This window comes from Tiliqua scincoides, chromosome 1 (genome assembly GCF_035046505.1).
Source record: "Tiliqua scincoides isolate rTilSci1 chromosome 1, rTilSci1.hap2, whole genome shotgun sequence".
NCBI lineage: Eukaryota > Metazoa > Chordata > Lepidosauria > Squamata > Scincidae > Tiliqua > Tiliqua scincoides.
The window spans coordinates 254750167-254776646 of record NC_089821.1 but is presented as its reverse complement, the minus strand read 5'-3'; the positions used below and the strand labels follow the sequence as shown (position 1 = coordinate 254776646).

Genomic DNA, 26480 nt, shown 5'->3' with positions numbered 1-26480 from the left:
AGTTACAGGAACTATTCAAGACATTGAACCTAATGATCCAATCAAAAGTACAGAGGCTACTAACTGGAACTGGTCAGATGGAGCATCTCACCAGTTGTGAAACAACAGGGTTGACTGCTATTTCGTTTCTCAGCACAAATCAAACCAATTTATTGGCATACAAACTACTCTCTCCAGGAAGGCACAATTCAAGGTGCTGACTTTCAAGAGCCAGTGTGGTGTAGTGGTCCACGTACCAGGAAAATTCAGATTCAAATCCCTGCCTAGCCATGAAGCAACCTGGGTGATCATGGGCCAGTCACTTTCAATCTAACTGTGAGGGAGAAGAGAATCATTTAAGGAATCTTCCCCGCCTTCAAAGTGAAATGGGGGTGACCAAGGAGAAAAGGGCCTTCTCTGTTGTGGCACACCAGTTGCAGGACAGCCTAGGGCCAGGTCTGATGTCTTTTCAGTACCAGCTCTTTTGCTGGTGTAAGTCAAAGGAAAGTTGGGGATGGGTCTGGGCTGAGAAAGGAGGATAGGATCCAGCTCCCACTGCTGCTGCTGAGATCCACCCCTCTTCCAGCCCTGGTTCCTCCTCACCCAAACTGCATATGGCCCCCCTTACCTGCTCCGGTACATCCTGGGTGGGCCACTGGCAGGCGGGTGGAGCCTCTGATCATTTGCGCTAATGGTTCTGGACCACCCAACAGTGGCATACCTTTCGTGCCGATGTAAGTGGAATTACAACAGCGGATCATGAGATCCATTGCCATTGGCCCAAGACTGATAAGACTGGGCTGTAAGCATAGTTTTCTACTGCTGCTACTTGAGATTAGGAATAAAACTTGAGGGAGCCATCTTTTATTTGGTCATCTGGAACTCAGGGCAGGTTTGTTCAAGGTGTGGACAGAAAGATTTTGGGGTACGTTGGTGGGGAGCTCATAGAATTAAAGGACTGGTATAGAGGAATTCAGAAAACAGTTCAAAATGCCCCTGAACTGTTCCTATTCCTGTAGTTATACTCATCTGTGTTCAGACTACAGAATATTTCACAACAACATATGAACGTGCCACCAGTGAGACATTGTTCTTCAGTATTCTGTTCATTTATAATAATGAGGCGCTGCGGCATAAACCACAGATGTATTTAGCTTGGAGAAAACAATGGTTTCATCAGCAATCATACTACTCAGCCAACTACCCCAGGGCATCATTCTGAAGTATCCCAGAAAACAGTTGGGTGATGGCAGGGGGTGGGGGAGGAACAGTAGTGCTTGGCGGCCCTCACTTAAACAGAGAACATCTCCCTTGCCTCAAGGCGTGCTGGAATGCAGAGCTGTTCCAGGGGTGCCCTTTTATTATGTAGCCTGCATTCCTACTGCCATTACTGTATTGCAATGGTGAATGAATATTGATGGTGAATGAATGAATGATGGTGAATATTTCCACCATCTCAGGACAGTAAGGATTCCCCACTGTTCATAAGAATGATAAAAGCCTTATTATTAATGCATGAGTATCCTCACAGTTCAGGTCATAAGACAGCCCCAGTGTCTGCTGCTGTTTAGGAAGAGCCTTCCCCCACGGTCAGGTTATTCTGTACACTGCATTAAAGGGGCTCTTGCTCCCCCTTCTGAACAGCTGATCCTGGTAAATGTTTAAAATGGGAAAGATTGGGCTGCACTGCTTAAAACAGAATGGCTGCTTCTGTAAAGGCAGCAATGTTCCGAACTGGATGTAGGGCTGGTTACTGGTTTCTGCCAATTTGACATCACAATATACAGGCCTAGGATTACAACAGAAATAAATGTTTTGCTTGGCACAGGAGTAAAGAGCTTTCTTTTTTTCAAAATTAAAAAAACAAACAAAAACACTTGATACTGCTGCTGGAACAACAGCTTCTGGTCTCTTTTGCAGCTGATAAGGATGCTAGTATGAGAGGCGGCCTTGGACGAATCGAGAATGTTGTTCTTTTCAACTACAGGAGGTTTGGTGTACTCAGAATTCACTGGAATTGTATCTGCTTTGTTTGGGATACTCCTTCTTCAAATGGCACTAAACTCCCATTGTTGCACTATTTAGCCAAATAAGTGCTAGAATACCACAAACAAGGTTGTAGCAGTTGAGTCATCCAGGCAGCAGTTCAAAGGGAGTTAAAAATACAAAAACAAAAAAAAAGATAAAGGTCAAATACACGCAGATCGTTACAGGAGGGTCTTTCTACAACAACCATTCAAGTTTCCACAAGTGCAGGCAAGACAAAACAAGGTCTGATCGCGGAGGAGTTCTCCCTTACAGAGGACATGCTGATCAAAAGGGAGAGAATAAATCCACAGGGCCCAAGGAATGCATGCTGCAAGGTCTCTGAAGGAATGGTCAGGAGCAAGAAAGTTAGGCAAACAAAATGTCAGTGAGAAATGGAATATATTTTTCCAGTGACAAGAGCAGAGTTGGGGCTAGTGGCAGACTAGTTTCTATAAATCCCATTCCAGGGACAGGACTCCTGTCTGCTTTAAAGAGGCAGGGTTTCTGTAAGCCACAGGGTGGCACTATCAACCTCCTTCCTCTCTCCTGCCCTAACACTAAGCACAAAGCTATGGAATTACTTTCAGCTGTCACGTGCTGGGCTTTAAATCGCCTTTAACAAAGGGGATATACATCATTATCATGTCTTGCTCTGGGGAGCCTTCCCACTCCTGCTGACTGGACACCAATTATTAAAATAAATGGCCAGTAGAACCACACCCCTCATGACAATTCTAATGGGGTTCTGAAAGATGCTCAGGTTGAGGTTGGCAAAGAGAGTTGAAGCCTGTACTGAACTGACAGGAAGACGGCCAGATTAAGATCTTGCTAAAGCAAAATATGTATGGGGAAGAAAGTACTTACATATCCCCTGATAATTCTAAGTGCTTTCCTGGGGTGTTTGCCTCCCAGGTTCAGAAGGACAATTTTACAAAAAATGGCTGTGATTGAATGCAAGCCAGTTTCTGCCTGCCATTCCATAACATACCTCCTCTGCTGTCACCATGGCGATCACATTCACACCTTCTTCCCACACCATTTGCCAGAAATCATGGCATGTTTGTGGCAAAGGTCCTTGGGTGGCTATGTAGTGCCATTCTTCCCCACCTACTGTAACCTGGGAAAGAGAGACAGAAAAAAAAACCAAACACAGAATGCTTTAGTTGAACATGTGCCACAGCATCTCTTTACTGTTCACAAATTAATGCAACATGCAGGACATGAAAGTGAAAGTATTTCACAGATATACACATCCACTATACTGGATGTTCACTGTAGTGTACAGAAACTCCAGAGCCATCAGAAATTGGTAAGAACATTATTGTTCATTTCAAGGAGTTTCCGAAATAGTGCCTCAATGTTTTTAATAGCTAAAAAAGACAAAACGGGGGGGGGGGGGAGGATAAGCATGCACATAAGAAAAATTGAGATTTCTGATTATATTCAGACAGAAGGTATTTCACTATGACAGCCTAGGCCCAAGCAAAAAATGCTGACCATCCTAGCAGAGACAGCAAAAGAGTAAAATGGGAGTCTTGAACAAGATCTTATTGGGATGATATGAGAGTTTCACTTCAATTCTGGTCCAATCGTGTAGGTGCTCAGCACAGGCAGAAAAGTCCATGAAAAGTCTGGAGGGAGTGCATTGCCTGGAACGTGGCAACATTCTGCTGCCCTGTCTGCAGGATATTAAAAATTAATAATTGAGAGGGGGGGAAAAATAATGACTGAGATAAAATTTGCAGATGCAATTTCACCTTCTGAGCAAAAGAACATCTGCTTGGTTTTGGTAACAGCCACTTTGAGTGAAGGAAGAAAAATACTGGCAGGAAACAGAGTTGTATACAAGAAGCACTAGCACATGTTGCTACATGCGCTACAGAGAAATGCACGTATGCCCAATGTTGATGCACAAGATGAAATGTGAACTCTTAAAAATGGCTGAAGAGAATTTATCCTTGGCTGATACCTCCTGATGAAGCAAAAATTTATGTTTTCAAAATGATTTCTCCTCCCACAAATGGATGAAAAATTTCAGAGTCAGTACTCAGTCATCCAAGCTGTGGCAGAACGTGCCAAAAAAAGCCCAGTATCTGCTACCCACCAGGTCTTTTGACAGAAATCTGACAGAATTCTGGTTCAGAAAGGTGTTTTGACTCAACAAGCTTTAGCTTTGTAAATTATGACAAAACTGCTCTTGGAACTTGATGTAGATTTCTGGCAGGAAAATATGCTTACAGTTATTTGGGCCAGCAATGAGATTTTATCAGAAAAGCAGTCAAATCCAGCACCACCACTAGATGTCATAAATGTGCCATAAAGCATGTTTAGGGCACCCTAGGAGTAGTGAGCAGAGCTGGGCCAGTGCCAGTTAGCACTGGGCCTCAGCACTTGCAGGAGGACAATGTGCAGCCATGGGGGTAAGTAACACCACCAGGTGGTGGTCTATTTCTTGGGGGGGGCCTTACGGGGTGGGGAGTGGATGCGACTGGCCAAGAAAGGGACTGGCAGAGGCTTCCTCCGCTGGATTCTATCTTCCTTGTCGGGCTGAAAAGCCCAACATGGAGCCTCTCTAGTCTGTAACAGCAAAATAGCCTGCACAGACTCAGGTAGCCTCATTGAGGGGCCTGTGCCCCTCAAATGTCCCCTTTCCTTGAGGAGACCTCCAGCAGCCTCTGCAGGATGAAGCAGTAGCCTTTTTGGTACCACTACACCCGGTGGCGTTGCAGTAGTTAGGATTAGGCTGTCATATATTACTTTTCAGCAAAATTGGTTCTCATAGTGATTTTTATAGCAAAAAAAAGTGGTTTCCTGTCTCTAAAGGGTTCATGATCAAAAAGAAAAACAGACACCAAAAAAGACACCAGCAAAAATCTACTGGAAAAGATACTGTGCTGCAATAAACAGGGACAAGAGGTTTGTTAACATGAAACTACTTTTCCTCCTAGCATCTAGAGCCAGGGTAGCCAAACAAGCTAAACGTAAGAGCCACATACAGTAAACTTCAGATGTTTGAGAGCCACAATATTTAAGAAGCATATAAATTTTTAAATATATTTACTCTGCTTAAATTTCTTTAACATTAAAGAATGTTCCAGGAACATTAAACTTATGTTTTAATTCAGTGGAATCTCAGTTTATACACAGTAAGTAATTATAAAGCTTGAAAACATTTTATTTGCCTTTCATACTAATTGCGATACACAAAGAAACTCAGCCAACATTTTTCCAAGAGCCACACATTATATGCCAAAGAGCCGCACGTGGCTCATGAGCCGCGGTTTGGGCATCCTTGATCTAGATTCACATGAGCAATACAAGAACTTAAACACACAAAGTACAGAGGTTTTACTTGGTATTGAAGAACTATCTTTTGTCCATATGTATTTAGCTTTTTTCAAAGTGCAGGGTGAGATGATGGGTCATAAGCAGCCAGTACCCAAGAGAGCTCAGAATTCAAATCTAAGCTCAGCCCTGGACTAAATGTGACATAAATGTTTGTCCCAATGGCAATCAGGCTGGAATCCTTGGTGCTGCATAGGACAAAAGAAAGAAGTCAGAACCCTTTGCTTGGGTGCACATTCTAGGCCTGTTCCAAAAACAGTTACATTCTCACAGGCCCTGAACTTGATTGATAAATTCCCTCCAGATTCCACAATCTACTCCTGAGTTTTCCTTTTCAAGGACTTACAGGGTGGCCTAAGGCACCCATTGCCTGACTTTTGGCATCTGCAAAATGGAACAATGTTGAGTTACTACAAAGGATTATTTGTGAGGATAAACAAAGGAGTTAAAAAGATGCTATTTAATGAACACTAATAATTGCAACAACCTTGTGACAAAAAGCACGTACGAGACAAATAGCTCTAATTATTCTTTCTCAGTCACTATTGTATTTAAGGGTAATAGAGGCCAAGAGAATTGTCCTCCCATTAAGTTCACGTGTGAACACAGATTTGAAGTTGGACTTCTCAGGTTCAAATCTCACATTTATACCCATAAAACTAGTCTCCCCACTGATAGCAGTTGCTTCTCCAGTCTTTACCTTTATATGTGAGGCATTGATGTAGCCTGTATTATTTTCTTTGGTTGGTACCAGTTCCACTCGGTTCTCCTCATAGGGAATCACTTCCCTGACACGGTTGCGCTCTGTGTTCTCAGGGAGCATTGCTGTGGTAAAGATCCCATCTGCCTTTTTCTTTGGAATCTGCTCATATTCAGTGAATACCATTCCCTCTTCCAGTTTTCTCCTCAGGATTGTGCACTATAATAAAAAAAGGAAAAGAAAATGTGGATACACTATTCAATAGCAGCTCCAGATACAGAGCATTACAGTGGCTAGATCATTTATTTTCAACCAGCGCGCTGATAAATGGTCCATATGTGTACCGACAGAATTTAGGGGAAGGTCAACTATTAGTAGGGCCGTTGGGGGAATGTGAGCTCCCCACCAGCAGTGTGGTGTACCTTGTCAATGGCAAAAAAAAACCTGATGGTGCCTTGACAATTTTAGCACCTCGTCAGTGTGCTTTGAGATGAAAAAGATTGAAAATTACTGGCCTAGATCCTCTGCACCTGTAATAGAGTAAATCTATGTACTATGTATGCAGATTGCTCTTGCCCAATTTTGAACAATTTCTCCTTCCCCTTTCAGCTCTATGCAACCCACTCTATTCTCAGGGATCCTCCCAATCCTCAAGAGCGGCCTTTTAGGATAGTGGGAGGGGTATGGAAAAGAGGAGGGGAGAAATCTCCCTTCCACAGTTGGTAGATCCCACCCACAGAATTCAGAAAAATAGCTAGATCTCGCACTTGATCTATTCACTGAAGTGCTATGCCATCAATCATAAGAGAACCCCTCTTGACCAGGTTCCAAGGATCACTGTCATCACTTCCATTCTGTCTGTAATCAGTTTCAGTTTATTTAACCTTATCCAGAGGCACATGGTTATGGGGAAAAAGAAAAATAGGGCAGATTGAGGATACCAGATTCCAAAACTCTTGCTAATCTCTCTCAGTTGGTAAGACCATATAAGTATGGTATGTCCCATCACTTTTGTCCCATTCCATTTAATATGCCTCCACTGGTCTGTTTCCAACACAGCAGGAGTTTTAAAGTCTTCAACAGTTATGATAACTTTTCATCAGCTATGATTATGTCATGTTGTAATCAGTGGCGTTTTTCTGGGCATTTTTCTGCCCGAGGCCACACCTGTGTTTACTGCCCCTGACCCGGTAGTAATTGCGGTGACATCATCACATCACCACATTCACTTCTGGAATCTGAAGCCTCTCCCGGTGCAAATCCACGTCACTCTGGGCCACCTCCTCTTCCTCCCAGAGCGGTGCGAAATTGCTTCTGGCGTGCTGCCACTCTGGGGTGCATTATTTGTCTTCTTGGGGAGATGAAAGACACAGTCCAGGCCCCAGAGTGGAGCAGAATTACACCCAGAGCGGCTGCCACTCTGGGAGTGATGCTGCTCTAGGTCGCATCTTTCATCTCCTCTGAGGAGACGAAAGATGCAGCCCAGAATCGCACCTGGAGTGGCTGCGAGTTGTGGCCAGTCCGGGCTCAATTCAGTACAATTCTGGGTCACCCCTCTACTTTATAGAGGAGAGGAAAGAGGTAGCACGCTGCAGCACGCTGGGAGGAGAGCCTGGTGGTGCCGCCCCCACATGCGCTCGGGGTGTTTGCCCTATTGCGCCCCCTAGATATGTCTCTGGTTGTAACTAGCTAAGTGAAAGGAACTCTTATTTCCAGTGTCCATGATTCTAGAAGAACCACTAGTTGTGGAAACACTGTTTCCATACACCACTTATAATGACAATTACATGTAAAATGGCAATAGATCTTGTCTGCATAAATGCTTCCAGGTAAGCTTTGATGTATTTATAAAACAATAACTCCTAAAAATGGACATGAGTATGAGAGGACAGACAACCAAACATCCTGAAAGGTCCCAAGCATGCTCAATTTGGGCCACAATTGTTCCCATGATAGTCCCAAGTAACAGTATTATGAAAAGCTCAAACCTATGTCCCACCATCTTCCATCATGCAGCCATGCTGACAGAGAGCAAGCTCTATGAAATGGTGGGGGGAGGGGGGGAGAAACCAAGCAGCCCGAGAGGTATTTTTTACTTATCTCTCTGTAGGCCGCCTGTCTGTCAATGGGTCTTCTCAGATTACACCAGCTATTTTGCTGGCGTAAGTCTGAAGAGAGGCCAGGGATAGGTTCAGGCCTGAAAAGGGGGATAAAATTTAGTGTGCACAGTGCGCTGCTGTCACTGACATCCATCCCCCTTCTGCCCCAATCCTCCCCACTTCTCAACCGAAAACTGCCCACAACTCACACCTACCAGCACCTTATCCGCTCTGACATGGGCTGGGTATGTTTCTGATGGGAATGTGGAGCTACTGGGCATTTGCGCCAGTGGCTCCGAAGTGCACAACAGCCATTTACGGTGCCACAGATATACCATATAGCAGTGGTTCTCACACATTTAGCATGGGACCCAATTTTTAGAATGACTATCTGTCAGGACCCACCGGAAATGATGTCATGACTGGAAGTGACATCATCAAGCAGGAAAATTTTTAACAATCCTAGGTTGCAATCCTACCCACACTTACCCAGGAGTAAGTCCCATTTGCTACCACTGATAAAAGAATATATATAATAGTAGCTTGTTAAAAGTACAGGTCTGTCACATTCCCCCAAAGGCAGTCACATACCATGCTAGCATCAAGTCTGATATATTAAAAATAAAATATTGAAATGAATGGGGACCCACCTGAAATTGGTTTGCGACCCACCCAGGGGGTATCGACCCACAGTTTGAGATACACTGCCAATAGGATTTGGGGCATAAGTGGATACACATTGGTCATACACGTAATTCTGAGGCAAGGGAAGAATTATGTACTCCCCTGTTCTTTAGAAGTGGGGAAATAAGATAACATCAACTAATACGTATAATGTGCATACTAATGGCTGCCACCCAAATCAAACTCTATTTCTTTATTTCAACAAAAACATGCTTACAGAACAAATACATATTATTTATTTTTATTTATCACATTTTTATACCGCCCTTCCTCCAAAGAGCTGCTCCCTTTTTTCCTCACAACCCTGTGAGGTAGGTGAGGCTGAGAGAAAGTGACTAGCCCAAGATCACCCAGGGTGCTTCATGGCTGAGGGGGGATTTGAACCTGGATCTTCCAGGTCTGAGTCTACCTCCCAAACCACTACACCACCCTGGCTTTCAATTAGTGTGCACATTCTAATATGGAGGCAGAGATTTCGCTCAAAGGGATATTATGTTCTTCTGCTTCATCAGGCAGGATTCGTACAAGCCAGCATTGGCCTCAAAACATTGAGCCTCAAGGGACACCACTAGCATCAACCACTGGTGTTCTTATTGGTATAGGACGCTGGGTTTGCAGGGTGTATCTTTGGGACTGAACTTCATACACATCTAGATTGTAATACTAAAGAAAGTGCTGCTGACAGAAACTCAAAGAGCCTTCTTTGTTTCACAAAGCTCTATTCTTACCCGCTCATCCATTGGCACCTTGGCTACTTCATCCTGGCTATCCTCCGGCACTGGAACTCGAGCAACTGAGAGACCATTGAGCGCTGCCAACATCAAGGGCCTCTTCTGGGCCTCCAGGCCTGCCATCTTCTGTTTCTCTAGATACTTTTGGCAAGAAAAGGTATGCTTTCATCTCGGGGTGATTAGAAATAATGCCAGCTGAATGTTGGAATGTCTTTTTAATCTCCCACAATATCGAAAACTCCGGCCGAGGAGTGCAGATGATCACCATTAGCGAAGTACATCTAAAAGCTTCTCCTAAACTTTTTATTATTTCCAGGAAGGGGGGGGGGTGTTGTTTCTAGGTAAGTGCAAATTTTAATTATAAAGAAACAGTCCCATGATGCAGAGGACTTGCCATCAAAGACAAGAATCTCTCTGTCTGTGTATGTATGTTATCGAGAGCAGAAAGAAGCAAGCCAAACAAGCCACAAAGATGATACATAAACTGCAACTGGTAGCCAATTTTAAAAGAATTTTTAAAGTGTACAATGAGCTCCGTTAAGCATATAGTGAACAAACATATTCCATTCCCCCACCTGGTCAAGAGCCAACTCAAAGTATTTCATTACCACTGTGTTGGCAATATGCAAGTAAGTGTGGCACAAGGGGGGGGTAGCTTTCACGTGGTTTAGTTTGCTCTGAATAAAGCAAAATTATTAGACCGTTTTTCCCCGATTAATAACTCAATTTACTGCCAAATACGGATTCAAAATCCAGAGTTCAGCAATCTATGGTTCAAAAGTCACACTGGTACCCTACATCAATCCCTCAAAATTGCAGATAAGCTCAAATCTTAAAGGATTTGTCTACCTTGCACATTACATAAGTACATGTATATCTGGTTCCAATAATTCCTGACACCTACTTGCAGGGGAATTCCAGGCTAAGAGAAGGAAATAATTCACACTTGACCAGACTGTGTGCTATGGATAAAGTCTGTAGAAGAAAAAACCTCCACAGCTCCTTTCTCTGCAGCAGTTAAGGGATTAATTTGCTCAGATGGAGCAACATTCAAGAGGCAGTGACAATGGAAAAAATATGACAGAGAATAATATTTATTTCTTCCAACATGGAGAATGCAAAGAGAGCAAAGAACACATTTTTGTTACCCTCACTCTGCATGCACAAATACCTCGATCAGACACATGACACTCGAGTTCTTTGAGGGCTTACATAAAAGCATGTATCTGTATTCTTGAAAGGCAGGAGCAGGTCTGTTGTCTGAAATGGGGTAAGCTGGCTTTCCACAAACACTTTTGACCCCCTGTAAAATATGACTCGCTTTCAGTGATTGGTGGAGTTGAAAGAATACAGAAGTGTCTGTGCATTTCGAGTGAGGGTTACAAAAATAGTTGCTTGCTAACGATTACACTGCTATGTAGCCAAATCTACTTATAGGTCATCACGACAGCATCATTCTATATAGAGCTATTATTATCAGAATTCAAACTTCCACTATCTAAGTCTCATTCAGTTCAATGGACTGCATTCTTGTGTTAGTATAGTGAAGATCAAGCTGATTTTGGGCACAAGCCAGACACAGTTAGCACTTTTAAGTCTTGATGACAATGATAGCTCAATCCTAACCATGAGCAAGGCACATTTGCGCCTCCTCAGGAGCAAGCTGTGCCAGTGCACAAAGGTGCACTGAATCCAGCCTCCATGGCAGCTTGCAGGTCAAGCCTTGTGCAAACCAAGCTTGGCCAATGCAAGACTCTGAGGTGGGCAGGGAGGAGGCCAGATGAAGGTGGGGGGGAGGCATTCCGGAGTGGAAGGAGAGTGGGTGGTGGGCGGTCCCTGGGTGGGTGGGCAAGCAAGAGTCGGGGCTGGGATCCTGAGGTGGCGCAAGTCTGAGGAGACCCATAGGGGCTGCAGTGGCTTACCTGGGGGTAAGGGAAAAGTTCCCCTTACCCCTGGCTGAGCCACTTTGGGGCCCTATCTTGCACTGGATACAGCGCAAGCCTCTTGGCTTGTCTGTTCCAGCACAAGATAGAATTGCACAGTGAGAGAGTTACATATGCTTAAAAATCTCCCACCCAAGTAACCAGGACTGAAAATGTTTAGCCATGGAATTGGATCATTTCCTCCATGTTTGCCAAGACTGCTAACAAAATCAGTTGTTATACCATGCTAAAATGTACTTGACACAAAGTCTGTTCCAAGTCTTATAAATGCCTGTTTTGCACCATAAGGGGAACTATCCTCAATATTCATTACTCATGATGTTCTTGTATTTTGGAGGTGTGACTAGGAGTTCTGAAAATGTGCATGGCAGAGACACAGAATTTGGTATGTAGCAAAGAACAGAGCACCTTGAGCAAGACCTTAAGAATCTCAGCACAGAGGTGTGTGAACTTGGGATCCAATCCTATCCAATTTTCCAGGGCCAGTGCAGCCATGCCAATGGGGTGTGTGCTGCATCCTTTGGTGGGGAGGCAGTCACAGAGACCTCTTCAATGTTAGGGAACATTTGTTCCCTTACCTTCAGACTGCATTGCAGCTGCACTGGTGCTGGAAAGTTGGATAGGATCGGGCCCTTAGTTATTTGATTACAGCAGCGGTTTGGCAGTTGTTATGTTAGATATGCTATTGATCAAATATGCCGTCTCCAATTGACCTCATGTTCAAAGAAAGACTTTTACTCCATTTCAAAATAGCTTTTAAGATCCTTGCTTTGTACTGCAGATGGTTTTATAAACCTTTCATATAGTTACTAGTACTTCTAAAAGATCCTGCCATCCTAATTGAAAAGTACTCACCCTCATTTCTCTTTCTATGATACTGTCTTCAATGGAAAACATTTCAGAGACAGGCCTCTCCTTCACAGGCTCTTTCTTAACTCTTTCTTTGACACTGGTGAGGTCTGGTTCAGAGATGGATGGGCCAAGTGAAGAGCCATTAATTGCTGTTTGGTCAGTCCGACATACACTAATGGCCTTAGTAGGCCCTGACCTCATGGCCTTGGCTCGAGACACAGCCAATGATACAGCCATTGGATCATTCCTCAAGGCTCCATTGCTAACGCTTTTCCTGGGACCAGGATACTCAGGAGGAGGCTTCGTTGGTATTCTAGCCAAGGCAGCTTGCAGCTGGACACTGTACTCCATGTTTTCATGGAGTGCTGCCATGGGAGGCACAGCTTCTGAAGGTTCCTCCTCCTCTTCACTTTCACTGCTGTGTATCAGCATTGTGGCATCTGAGAAGGTCTTCTTGTGGTGGTAGCGAGGGAGATGCTGAACCTCATGGCCCCTTTGCATCACCTCCTCTGGTTGCACCTGCTCTCGCAAGGTATTTCTGTGTAGCAGGGGAGCATTCAGACTTTTCAAAGCCATAGCCTCTATGCCACGCACCATGTTGCTTATTACTTCCAAACTATGGCGCTTGTTGACTGCTGCATGATGTTTACCCGCCATAAGGGGCTCACTGACTTCCTGGAGAGACTGGTGAACAACTGGAGAGCTATCCTCTTGGAAGGTCTTCACCAAGAGCTGCACTTTCCGAGTGACCAAATCTGGGCTGCTACCACTAACATACTTATGGCGGTGGCTTGCTAAGTCAGGTGTGCTGGTAGCAGGGCGTGGACGTGGATACGGGGGCGGTGGTCTGAAAATATAGTTTTTGGGTATGTGGCTGGTGCCACATCTCTGGTTGCTTGGCAGCTGCGTGTTGGCCAGCTCTGGTGTGCTAACTGTATGGGAAATGGCACTAGCTGCTGTTTTAGTCTGTGCAGCAGCTATGGGATTAATTTGCTCAGATGGAGCAACATGCTTTTTGTAAGTACTCTGAGGCCCATAAGTAATGGTATAAGGAGATCTCTCACGAATTTCTGGTTGGCTATATACAAGGTCTTTGGGTTGGTTGTAAGCATGAGTGTTCCTAATATTGAGGTTCCTCAAAGACTGGCTTTGACTGTCCGTGTGAATAACCCCTCTCTTCATTTGCCTCATTACAGTTTCGTAGTCTGGTGTTGGCCTATACGAAGGTACAATGATTGCACTATGTCTATGGCTTGGGATATAGTCCGCTCTCATAATGTCACTTCCAGGGATGCTGATGTTGGAGGATATTGGAGACGCTTGAATGAAATTCTGAGAGTGGTTGAGAGAGTTCATGCTCTGGGCGCTGCATACGCTGCCATCTGGGACACTGCCATTCAAGTAGCCAAAGTCCATTGCACATCTGTCCAAGCTTGTCTGAGATCTAGCATACATAAGTTCTTCATTTCCATGAAAAATGCTATCTGTACAGGAAAAGTGAAAACAAATGCAAAATAGAATGAACAAACAGGTTAGTTCAATCAAGAAGGGACAAGAGTAAGGGTGCAGAAACATTCTTAGGGTCAATATTTTAAATGTAGCAAACCATACAAATAAGAAGGTTCTCTCCCTACTTACTGCCAGTTAGGGAAAAAGAGAGAGCCCAGTACAGTCATGGATTTTGCCATTCAAACAATACAAACCTGATAAATAAGCATAGGATTCTGGATTGTGAACTCTGTGGTTAAGGAAATATTACTGTTACAGTCCTGCAGGAGAAGGACATATAATGGAGAAATGGAGCTCTCCTGACTGCCAAAGCTTCCCTGTTGGTTTCACCAGAGGAAAAGGTTCTGAATGTGCCTCTCTCCAAAGCTGTCTCTTCCTCCCCAATAATGTAAAGAGAAAGTCAATCCATACAGGAGTTCCATGCAATTCTCTGAATACTCATGGAACTCTGGAATGAAGTCACTGAGTTACATTACCATTCAACTGGGGACTGTGTTTGGTTTGCAAGCTGTCTTGAGTGTCTATGGTAGAAATGTAGAATACAGCAAAGAGTACTATGGGCTTCCTAAAGTGTGGCACAATTAAGCAATCAAAAACTGAGAACGTTGAGGCCGTAATTAGAGGTGTTTTGTCAAAGCATACAGAAAAGAAACATTTTGCTGGTAACAAGCTTTTGAACAATCATGGGCTTGTTGCGGGAGGCGGATCAGCAGATAACTGAAATACCTTGTGAATTGTGAGTTTCAGCATAGTGCTCTCCACACTGGACATGCACAGAAGGCAAAATAAATCGGTGCTGCCTTTGCTGAAATTAAAACAAAAAATTGACATTGTGTTTAAGGAACAAGTACAGTAGTGATTCTTCAGAAAGCTTTCCCTGAAACATTGCTTCTGCTCTATCTACATTTAGAGATTTGCCGTTACAAGAATAGATCTGAGGTTTTCTCTTCCTAGAATTTTAATTTTAATCTCTCTTCATTTCATTGTTCAATTCATCCCAATATATTTACCAAAGATGATCTACTCCAGGTGGGTTGACGCCTGATCGGTGGAGGAGAATTTGATTGCCTGTAGGAGAAAAATTGATAGGTTTTCAATAGCAGCCACCTTAGAAAATGCATATTCCAATTCAAGAAGTACAAAAATCCCCTCGCACGCTGGAATTGCTTTGCTTTCAATGGATGTAAAAACATGTAATTGAAGAAATGGGACTAACATATTTCCTAAATTATAAAGATTTTTTTTTTAAGTTACCAGACATGCCTTTAAAAAACACAAATCCTAAATTTTACCCTAAGAATGCAAGAAAAACTATGGAAGGCAAGGATGCATTTTGAGACATATGAACTGAACATGAATCAATGTCAGTTTAATGTAGTTTAGGCCAAGAAGGAAATAACAGAGAGGGCGTAGCAAGTCACCAAAGACACAATGCTCTCAGGCCAAGAGAAAAAGAGCAACAAATTAGATACTGCTGGACATTTTGTTAGAGTGGCAGGATGCATGGTGGGAAAGCTTAAGACCAAAAGAATGAAAAGAAAAACACTCACTAGACAGCGCAGAACTAAAGTGCTTACGTGTAGAGAGGAAAGGTGGAATTTCTCGTCTTACAGTTTCTGATCTGGTGAATGATGTTACGTGCAATTAGAAAATACAGACACAAAAAGAAAAGCGAACAACAGAGCCATTTTCAAAACACACAGCTTGGGAAGGATCTTCAGCTAGAAATACTTGAGCATTCTTCTGCAGTACAATGCTGGTTTTATTTATTTTTCAAATCACTTCTCAGGCAAGATGAGGTTAACAAAAAAATACAGCACAGAACGCAATACAACAACTAACAACAGCAAATGAAGTCATATTGAAAAAACCACCGAAGAATTTAACAGACAAATTGACTAAAAGAGCGCAAAGCTACCTCAACTGTCATTAAAATCTACAGACAGCACTCATTTCAGAAGGTCATGTAGCTATCAGGACAAGAATGGATTCACCTGTCCTCTAAGGGCAGGGGCCTCCAAACTCCGGCCCATGGGCAGGATCTGGTGTGCCAGAATAATCATTCCGGGCACAGTGTGGTGGCGAAGCCTTACATTCCCATCCCACAGCCATCTTTCTTTGTGCCAGATTATTGCAGAGCCTCACGCCAGGGAGCTGCTTCCCTGGGAAATCGGGGTGCAAAACCTTCTGGGGGAATATGCAGCAAAAGTGGCTCCCCAGTGCAAGGCTCTGCAATAATCTGGTGTGAAGAAAGGTGGCTGCAAGGCTTTGCCACCACCGCGCCGCACCCGGAATGATTATTCTGGCAGAACTTAGGCCATGGATCAGACAGTGTTGAGGGAGAGTATATTTTTGAAAAAATATGGCCAGAAAAGCTTCTTTGGGGAAGGAGGCTGGAGATACCCACTGGCAGCAGGGGAATTTACAATAAGACTTCCTCAGAAGATCAAAGAGTGGGGGGATATATTGGGGGATGTGTTCTTATACAACAGTTACAGAAGCCTGTTGTACATTCTGTGCATATCTTGTACAGAAGCCCTATGAAAACCAGTAGTGATTGTATTCAGCCAGCACACGTGCCAGCAGCAGCCTTCTCTTACACAAACAAAATCACACAATGTGGTGATCTAATTTTATGAGTATATTTAAACTCATATCATTTTATGAATCTACTTTAAACAATGTTTAACTTATTGTTTATTCATTTACAGTCATGCGCCACTTAAAGACAGGGATTGGGGCCACGATCCCTGTCATCAAGCAGCACTTGACGCAATGCGGATGCTCCACAGGGAAGGGGATGCTCCACTCCCCTCCCCTCTCCTCCCCTCCAGAGGGTTGTCTGAGCCATCCAAAGGCAGTGCACGTCTGAGCGCTGCCTCTGCAAGGCTCAGACTGAGGGAAATCGTGTCTCTCGCGCAACTTTCAGTTTCATGGAGGAAGCCGTAAATTGCACAAGAGATGGTATGTCCCTCAGTCTGAGCCCTGTAGAGGCAGCACTCGGACATGCGCTGCTTCTGGGAGGCTCAGACAAGAGAGGCCCCACCTCTCTTCAGACAACCCTCCAGGGGAAACAGAGCTCCCCTTGCATTCTGAGGATAGGGGTGTGTGCCCCCCGATAACTATGGGGGCATGTCTAGCCTCTTCCTCCTGCCCCCATTTTCACAACAACTAAGAGAGGTTGGGTGGGTTCAGATAACTGAAAAAAATCTAAGATTTATTTGGTCAGGAATGCAGCCCAGCCCCAATTCAGTTATCTCCATGTGCTGCCCTTAACTCCTCAGTTTCATTACTAAACAATGATGTTGACCTAATGGTTTGCTTAAACCACATTTCCACAAAATGTTCAAACCCAGAGCCGAATTAAATGTGGTTTACAAACCACGATTAAACAAGCTTTTCAAATACAGACCCAACTATAAAATACTGGTTAAATCATGGCTCATAGCACAGATAAAGTGCTGCGCTAGTTTAAAGCCACAGAGCTGTAGTTTAAACAAACTATAATACTGACAGATGGAGTGAAGGGGGAGCATACACATTCACAGCTCATTTACAACCCTGGTTTATTTGGTCATCTAGGAAAGCAACTGAGTGGGCAAGGAGAGACAATGCAGAGCCAGCCTTCATCCCTTTGCCTTCAGCTCTGGTGCTGCCTCCTTCCTCTACACTGTTCTGTTTGAACTAAACAGGATAAGGAGAGCGTGATGGGAGCAAGGTGAAGACATGGAGGCAGCCTCCCCACCTCTCTTCAGTGAAGTTGGAGAGTGGACTGCCACTGCCCTGATCTTCTTCCCATTCACTCTCAGTGAGCAGAAAAAGGATCAGAGAGCCAACTGGCTTGGTGGGAGTTGGGCCAAAAGAGGACAGCAGGCAGACATGGGGTGCAAGGCACCCCTCATCAGTTAATTGCTTCCCCCAACTCAAAGCAAGCAATTCAGCCAGCTTCACCACTAGGCCAGATCTGAACCGGACAAGGACTGAATCTGTAAGAGAAAGAATTGGGAGCAGCTAATAGATTAAGGGCACGATCCTAACTCACTTCCAGCACCTACATAAGGGCAATGCAGCTCCTAGGTAAGGAAACAAACAGTTCCTTACTTTGAGGAGGCCTCCATGAGCGCCTACAGGATGCAGCACATCCCACTGGCACAGCTATGCCAGCACTGGAAAGTAGGTTAGGATTTGGGCCTAAGAAAGTTAACCTCCTGACTGTTTGGAATCCTTAGAAAATACCCCATTCAAATTATTTTCAGTGAGCACACTAAGGCTTTTATGGCTAGTTGAGTGTTTAAACATGATTTAAAATGTTGCTCAAGTCTTCAAGACATGAATCAAAACACACTGTAGGATCTATTCCAGTGCTTCTCAATGTTTGTCCCCTGCAGTACCACTTTGCACGGTCCACCTATTGGTAGTAGTTGAAAGTGAAACGCTGGGACTAGATCAGTGTTTCTCAACTAGTGGTGGTACTTGAGGTGGTGTCTGCTGGCACTCACAGGACCCAGAACCCCACCACCTGGCAATGGGGCCAGAAATACAACACAAGCAGCAGTAGAAGGCTTAATGGGCAGAGTTCCAGTGCAAGCTTTTTGCTTACTCAAAAAAGCCCTCCAGTGTGCCCCAAGCCTCTTACTGGTGCTTATCACATTGCATCTGGCCTCTCAATCCAGAAGTTACCGGCAATGACGTCATCATCAGTTCCGGTGGTACTACCAATCGGTGGACCATGCAAAATGGTACTGTGGGGGACAAATGTTGAAAAACGCCTTCAAAATTTAAAGCAGGGGCTGGCAATTAAGCCTCAATTAAGCAGATGAGACCAATTAGATACTTACTTGGATTACGTGCAAAAAAGGAATGTTACCCAGAACATCAGGCAGAGGATTCAAAATTCTTTGTAACCCCTGAAGGTGCTTCCACAGTTGAAAGTTAAACATTGGGACTAGATCCTACAATGTACGTATTTTAATTCATGACTTGAAGACTCGAGCAATGTTTTTCATTATGTTCTATCTTCAGTGAGGTTGGGGACAAACTGGAGCTGATTCATTTTTTCCCCCTTATGAAGTCTGAAATTTTTTGAAGGGGAAAAAAGAAAATGAAAAGAAAGTAAGCTGAAAACCTGAGTGTGCTGCTTGAGTTCCTGGACACCAGGGTAAAAGTAAAAATGCTTCAGACTACAGCCCTAAACATTCATATTTCATGCAAAACCTTTCACTTATTTTATTTAAAAGTGTTGATAATCTTTTAGCCAAAGGTTTCTAAGGCAGCTTAGAAAAACAAGTCTTCCTTCTGTGTGCCTTTGAAGTTCCATTCAAGAAAGAGTGCATCATTTACCTAGCTTTTTGAACAAAAGTCATCTCTAATTTTGCTATTATCTGCACAAAACAGAAGGGAGGCACACTGCAAAATGCCCCCAATCAATGCCTGCACTAAAGATCACATCCCATTCACCACAGCAAGCCACAGCTTCCAAAAGAAATGTACTCACTCTGTGCAGATTTTGTTTTGTTTGTAAAACTTGTGCTTCGCAGCAAACAGCCGGGAAATGTACTTTGCATTTTCAAGGTCATCCTTTAAAAGCAGAAATGGGGAGAGGAAACACAGGAAAGCCATTTGATTACACTCTAAGTAAAATAGTAAGGCAATTGTGACTATGTACTTCTAAAATATTCAATAGACACAATACTTTTCTTAGAAAGATAGAGGTAAAGATCAGTAACCCGCAGCGAAGCTAGTGCTTTATAGAGGCATTAAAACGACCTTGTCCTACATGACGCAATTACATCCCACATAAGTAATCTAACCTTCCCAATGGAAACATAAGAATGTAAGAACAGCCCCGCTGGATCAGGCCAAAAGTCCATCTAGTCCAGCTTTGTGTATCTCACAGTGGACCAACAGATGCCTCAGGGAACACACAAGACAACAAGAGCTCTGTATCCTGGTGCCATCCTTGCATCTAGCATTCTGCCAGAATGAAGTGTATTTGTAAAAATACAAAAATTACCTAAGATAGTGATTCTCAAACTGTGGGTTGGGACCCACTAGGTGGGTTGCGAGCCAATTTCAGGTGGGTCCCCATTCATTTCAATATTTTATTTTTAATATATTAGACTTGATGGTATGTGACTGCATTTGGGGAAATGTTAAATCTGTACTTTTAACAAGCTACTATGTATATTCTTTTAACAATGATAGTGAATGGGACTTACTCCTGGGTAAGTGTGGTTAGGACTGCAGCCTAGGATTGTTAAAAATGTTCCTGCCTGAAGATGTCATGACATCACTTCCGGTGGGTCCTGACAGATTTTCCTTCTAAAAAGTGGGTCCTGGTGCTAAATGTGTGAGAACCACTGACCTAAGATGGGTAGTTCATTCAACAGTTGCAACACTGGAACGTTCCCTGGTTATAAGGGATATATAACCTGAACCAGTGTCAGTCCCAAGCAGTGTCTCTACTACAGGTACAGTCATTACCCTAAGGTTATCAGGTTGTCATGCCTCCCTGTGGGTCCAGTTGGCCAGATGCCTTCCACCTCCAAGTGAGATGGAGATACTGGCATAAGTATGGGACAACCACACTGCATAGACATTAGGCAACCTATATATGCATGGGTAGAGATGCCAGGCCTCCAGCTGGGTACCACTTCCCTCTTTGAATCTCCCATCCACTGGAGCACCACAGGTGAGAAGTCTCACCACCACCATAATCTAAGCTATTATAAAATCTCAGGCTCAGAGATGACCCCACCTCAAGTAGCTTTGCTTCACTGTTGCAATAGTGTCTGGGCATCTGGAATAAGAATCCACAGAAAGCTAAGACAAGGGTCAAGATTCCCAATTCTCCAAAGCTACCGAAATCTCATCAAAGTACACTACATGCTGCAGATGAGGCTCAGGACATCCCACTTTTTCTATTAGGAGGTAGCTGTAGGAAGCAGAGTGAAGAGCTGAAATGTTGCAAGGCAGTCAAAAAGCTTTGCACAGTTCCTTCTAGAACAGCAGGCCACAATGGTCTTGTTAGAGAACATAGATGGCAGAGTAAAAAAAAAAAGAGTAATATTTGTTCTGAATGCTGATCTTTCTAGGCTTTGCTTACCGTATGATAGAGCACAGTTTCTTCTTTGTCAAGCAGTTCTACAGCAATTACAGACTTGTTGTGTGTTATATTTCCAATATCATTCCACCTGTAAAAAAGCAATTTTGTTGAAATTGACATGCCCCTGCAAAATGACAAGAGTCAACACGCAATTTTGGTTTACTACAAGTTAAAATGTTCACTGTTGTAGTCAACTTTGCTGGAAGCACTTCTGCAACTGCAGTAAGGAAGCACTGGCAGAATGCTCTTTCTGCCAGCACGCCCATAGGATTGGGCTTTTCGTATCATCCAACTTAAGTTTAAAATTAGTCACTGCGGAGTCTCAGTTATTTCAATGGGAGAGATGCCACAAGTAGCTCCAACCAATGGAAATGTAGAATTGCTTCACTTTGGCTAGATCAAGCATGAGGTGATTTTATGTTACCTGTAGATTACTGGGGGTCTTCCTGTTCTATTCTTTACAAAGATCCCCATGCAGAAAATCCCAAGATGCAAGTCATTTCCTTGATTGTCCTACATGAAAAAAAATGTAAACATCTGAAGTTTAACCCTACAGAAATAAGATGTTACAACATATAGTTAAATTTGTATAGTTAACGTTAAACTTCACCACAGCAACCACCACCCCTTTTTGGCATCATTTTGGGCTGATCTGAACAAATATATGAATCAGTAGATCTGCAACAATGGCAGAGTAAGCCAGTCAGGATCAGTTGGACACAGATGATGTGGCAAAACTGTCCACAAGGCAGTTGCTTCTATCTTATAGGACAAGAGAAGGAAACGTCATTGGAGAATTATGTATCTATATATATAAAAATGAATGTCCTGACTCATTAACGCCCAGCCCAAACCCTAGAAACATGAAATTCGGGGAATATATTCCTTCCATGATGTAAGAATGCCCTAAGAAGGGATTTTTAGAAATTTTACCTCTAAGGAGGTAAAAGGGGGTGAAATGCATTTTCATAGATTCCTCAATATCTCTGAAGCCCAATGAGATAACAAATTGGTTTATGCATACACAGGTTACCCATACAAATGCTTAAAAACATAACTCAGGACTTTGCCTGAAACAACCCCTAAGGGGTGAATCTAAATTCAGGAGTGAATTATAGAACCTTTCCTATTATTTACGCCTGGCTGGTTCTTTTCCCTGTGCTACTGCCTGAGAGAGGCCTGTGGCCTACATGGCAACCAAGGCCAGGCAGGTCCTTTTAATTTAACCCTTTTTAACTTGGTACAGCAAGGGATAATAACAGTAAAATAACAGTCATTTTAGTGTTTATCCTCAACAGTAAAATGAAGTGTATTTCCAGCTCAATGCAAAGCTCTGTTACCCCAAGATTTTGACATGCCTTTCTCCTGAGAACTTGTGCTATCACCAGTCCTTGCTCTGCTTATCCTTCTGCTCCAGTGAAAGGAAAATTAGGGAGGGGCACTGGCTCAAAAAATGTTACCATCCCTGCATACCTGGGCTCAGTAGTGATGACCCTAGTAGACCTTGCAACCCTGATATTGCTGATGTCAAAGAGAAATGTACCAAGAACGACAAGGCTGCTGTCATTAATGACACTCTACTTAACTCATTTGAAGGGGCAGAAATGGAGTACAGGTCTGTGAACTCGGTGGTGCAAATTGATGATACGGTCCACTACCCCGTGGAGTTCCTCAACACCCCGAACCCTCCTGACTTCCCAGCCCACAACCTTCTCCTCATAGTGGGGGTTCCTGTAATGTTGCTTCAGAATGTCAACCCACCGAAACTGCAATGGTACCAGGCTGCAAGAGAAGGCCCTCCACAGGAGCATCATCAAGGCCATAGTGCTCACCAGCCGTGCTCAGGGGAGTCAGTATTCATACCACTCATACCATCAGAGCACCCCCCCCCCCTTGAGTTCAAGAGACTGTAGTTCCCCTCAAGGTCTGCTTTGCTATGACCATAAACAAGTACCAGGGGCAGTTGCTGAAGGTGACAGGGATTGACTTGAGGGAGGACTGCTTCTCACATGGGCAGATAAACATGGCCTGCTCCAGAATGAGCTCACCCAACAGCCTGGTGTTCCTATAGCACCTGAGGGGAAAACCACCAAAGTTGTCTACAAAGAGATCAAAGGTATTTTTCCCTGTAGGTATTTTTTTTGCAATAAATGCACATGTGTGGTTCAGTTTAACTTTCCATAGGGCTCAATACATTTTCCTTGTCAGCTTGGAGGGGGGACTTCCTTCTCACATGCTTTTTGGGGCCTATGTTCACTGAATCTGGACCATTCTGGTAGCATTGCATTCTTCTTGGCCTGCCCTTTGAAGAGGACTGAAGCAGTCACCCACTCATGGGTAATGCACACAAGGGGCTCAGTTTTACTTTCTATAGGGTTCAATGCATTTTCTTTGTCATCTGTCAGCTTCAGTCTCAAGACCCACCAACAATCAGGCAGCAACCCATAGTTTGGGAAACACGGCTGTATAGCATTGAACTTGATTTGGTATGTTGCAAACAAAGTGAAGCAGAATGACAAGGTCTATTACAGACTTGAGATACTCTCTTATAAAACAAATTTGCTATAGCTCAGAACTTGAAATGCGTGGTGAGCCTTTGGTTTCTGTTGATCATCTAAAGGGCTGGACACAGAAAATCACATCATTTCTGCCTTCCAGGACAAAAATCATTCACTTTGATGTAGGCTGTCACAAGATCCAGAATGTCAAGTTAGCCAAATTGCTTCTTTCCTTCTGTCCCTTCAGGGGAATCTCAGAGCTATCCTGGTTCTTTGCATCAGCAGCAGCAGAGACAGGATAGTTCTTGAAATGCGACATGCCTTAGGGTATAAACGGAATTGCCCATGGCAGAGAAACCTAGAGAAGAGCTTAACAGATCTAACACCAACGCACAGAAGAAAAGTGAAAAAGTAAACACAGATTTTGAAATTTTCTGCAGGCTAACAGGTCAAGTCACAGGTCCAGTTCAGACATTTGGTTGTTGACAACCATAGCTTTCTGTTGACATGAGCCACAGGTTCATGTGCTCCCCCCGTTCAATCTTCTATTTCATACCCATGAGGGGAGGAAAGTAGAAGCTCCCATTTGTTGGTTTGTTCCTCCTTTGGGGAAAACTGAACTAGTTTAGTGAGTGTACTGTAGTCCATTCTACCAGCTTTTATCATCTTATTCTGTAGGAAGTGTAGGCAAGCTCCAGTTGAATTTGCTCACCTGGAATTGTTGTGCTCAAGTTATGCTCAACTAATTATAATTATACATTTGGAGGCAGAGGAGTTATTATTAAAACAGTCAGAGGCAAAGACATTTGATTATTGTTTCCCTTTTCTTTTTTGTCAATCTGAGAAAAATGTTTCCGTGTCAATGAAGCCTTCAGTGGACTACTCAGGACAAATGTAAGAAGATTTATTACATTTCTGTGCCACTTTTCTGCCAAAGCACTGGGCGACCCAATCATAACCTGTGCTAGCACAGCCAGGCTGAGTGGCCTGCACTGTATCCTGCACAGGTTAGGAGAAGGCTGGTGGTAAGGGGGAAAATATGCCCTTACCCCCTGTGTCAAGCCCCAGTCTGCCCTATGGAACTTTTTGAATCTGCACCAACTATATAGCTGGAGATGGAGGTGAGGAGGAGGGTGGATTGGGCCCAGGAATTCAGCAGCAGCAAGACCTGCTTCCTGGGCCTGATCTGCAGACTTGTGCCATTGATATCGCTGGTGCAGGTTCAACATGACCACCGGGAACAAATGTTCCCTTACCTTTAGGGGGCCTCCCAAGGCCAAAACTCCCCCATGGGATTCAGAGGACATTGAGTTGATGTCACTGTATCACTGTGCAGGGAGTGCCCCTTGATCTTCCATCCTGGACTCCAGCAGCTGATATATTTCACTATTTTCTATTGGACAGACAGGCATTATTATTAGAACTGGCAAATTCTATCCCCAAGCTATTCTAGATATCTCATATTTTACCCAGCAAGACAAACTCCTGTAGCTGAAACAAAAAGAAAGCTGTCATTCCAGTAGCAGGCGCTTACCTTCACAGAGAAGCTTTCTTGCCCGAACCCATCCAGACATTCCACTTCACTGATGTAAAGAAACTCTGCTTCTGCTGCAGATATGCCACTGGAAATGAAATTAACACAAATATAGCTCAGGGTTACCAGAAGGACCAAAGACTCTAGAAAGCCTCTTGGGAGGTTAACTTTAAATTGCCTGGAACCATTTTAAAATTCAAAATGGGTCTGCCCAGTTCAACTGCCCAGTAAGAAAGCGTCCACCATCTTGCCTCTTGGTGATCAGCCAACTGGTGTGGGCACAAATTGGACACCAGTTGGTGTCAGAACTTTGCAAGGATGGTCTAAAACAAGACAAGGGGGTAAGCTTCAAGACAGCAATGAGAGAAAAAAATACAGGACCTTTGGCCAAGATTTCACACCATCAAAAAGCTGCTTGGATTGAGCATTTATGTAGGGTGGCAGGGCAGCCTAGATGGTCTTCTTTAAGCACAGAGTTCAACATACCAGGATTGGAGTGGAAGAGAGGTGTTTTGTATGCCTAGGATCAGGCTTGCCTGATACTGAAGGAGACTCACAAGTTGCAGAAGCGACAGAAAACAAACAATAGGGGTTTTCTTTCTTTGCGGGATGGATGGGCATTCCTTTTTCGCTTTCTTTTGAAGCAGAATTGTTGAGGGAGAACAAGGACAAAGTGATTCGGAGAATATCTTGGGGGGGGAGTGAATTTGCCAAGGGCAAATTAATTTGAGGTGAATGAGTCTCTGGAAGACAAGAATGTGACAAGAAATGAATTCTTTGGGTGGGAAACTAAGAGGGGAAATTAACCAGTAAAACGAGAAACTATTTGCAGCATGTGCAAAGCTGAGAAGTGATAACTGCATTTGGTTGTTGTGTAAGGAGATCCTAAATAGGTCTATCCAAGGTCCATCTTTCTGGTTATAAAAGCAGCCAGCTAGATGCCTCTGGAAACTCAAAGGCCAGACGATAATCTTTCTCTGCTGAGACTCTCATCTCTTCTCATTAAAGCCATCTAAGGCAGTGGATGGCATCACACCTTGCAACAGTCAAGTCCGTACACTAAGTAAGTATTGTGTAGAGAAGGAATGTTTGTTTGTGAGGAGTTCCTCATTGGTTTTTCCTTTTGGCTTACAAACATAGAAACTCTGGGGTTGGAGGAAGGAGAATCATTTCAGGAAATGGAATATCATGGTACTGCTGGGTCAAAGGAGTGGTCACTGAGTTCCACGCTCAAGCTTGCCTTTGCTTCACTCAGCTACCTTGGGCAACCCACATGTCTCTCACAGCAAAAACCTGCTGAGGACTGGGCTTTCGTGTGCAAACTTCTACAACAGTGGAAGTGAGTTCTGCTGTTGCAATACAGCTACCAATGTGACCAACCATTTTGGGAGTCCTGCCACGCGATGCAGCAGTGTTCCCAGTCTGCCACCAGAGCTGCCTATACCCGTTGGAGCAAGTAAGGCAGGGTGGGGG

The 26480-nt window shown here is 43.8% G+C and overlaps 1 protein-coding gene across 2 annotated transcripts in view; it reads right to left on the bottom strand.

Annotated features, from left to right (window-relative positions):
* The window catches only part of PTPN14 (protein tyrosine phosphatase non-receptor type 14), a 133515-nt gene that overhangs the window by 9737 nt on the left and 97298 nt on the right, over positions 1 to 26480 (bottom strand). For both annotated transcript variants that reach the window (XM_066618980.1, XM_066618988.1), the window contains exons 7-16: positions 25008 to 25095; positions 21400 to 21488; positions 20976 to 21063; positions 19365 to 19447; positions 14881 to 14938; positions 14597 to 14675; positions 12365 to 13845; positions 9564 to 9707; positions 6053 to 6271; positions 2996 to 3124 (exon numbers count right to left, since the gene is read on the bottom strand). In XM_066618980.1, coding sequence (XP_066475077.1) covers positions 2996 to 3124; positions 6053 to 6271; positions 9564 to 9707; positions 12365 to 13845; positions 14597 to 14675; positions 14881 to 14938; positions 19365 to 19447; positions 20976 to 21063; positions 21400 to 21488; positions 25008 to 25095 — 2458 coding nt within the window. The remainder of the gene's footprint in view (positions 1 to 2995; positions 3125 to 6052; positions 6272 to 9563; positions 9708 to 12364; positions 13846 to 14596; positions 14676 to 14880; positions 14939 to 19364; positions 19448 to 20975; positions 21064 to 21399; positions 21489 to 25007; positions 25096 to 26480) is intronic.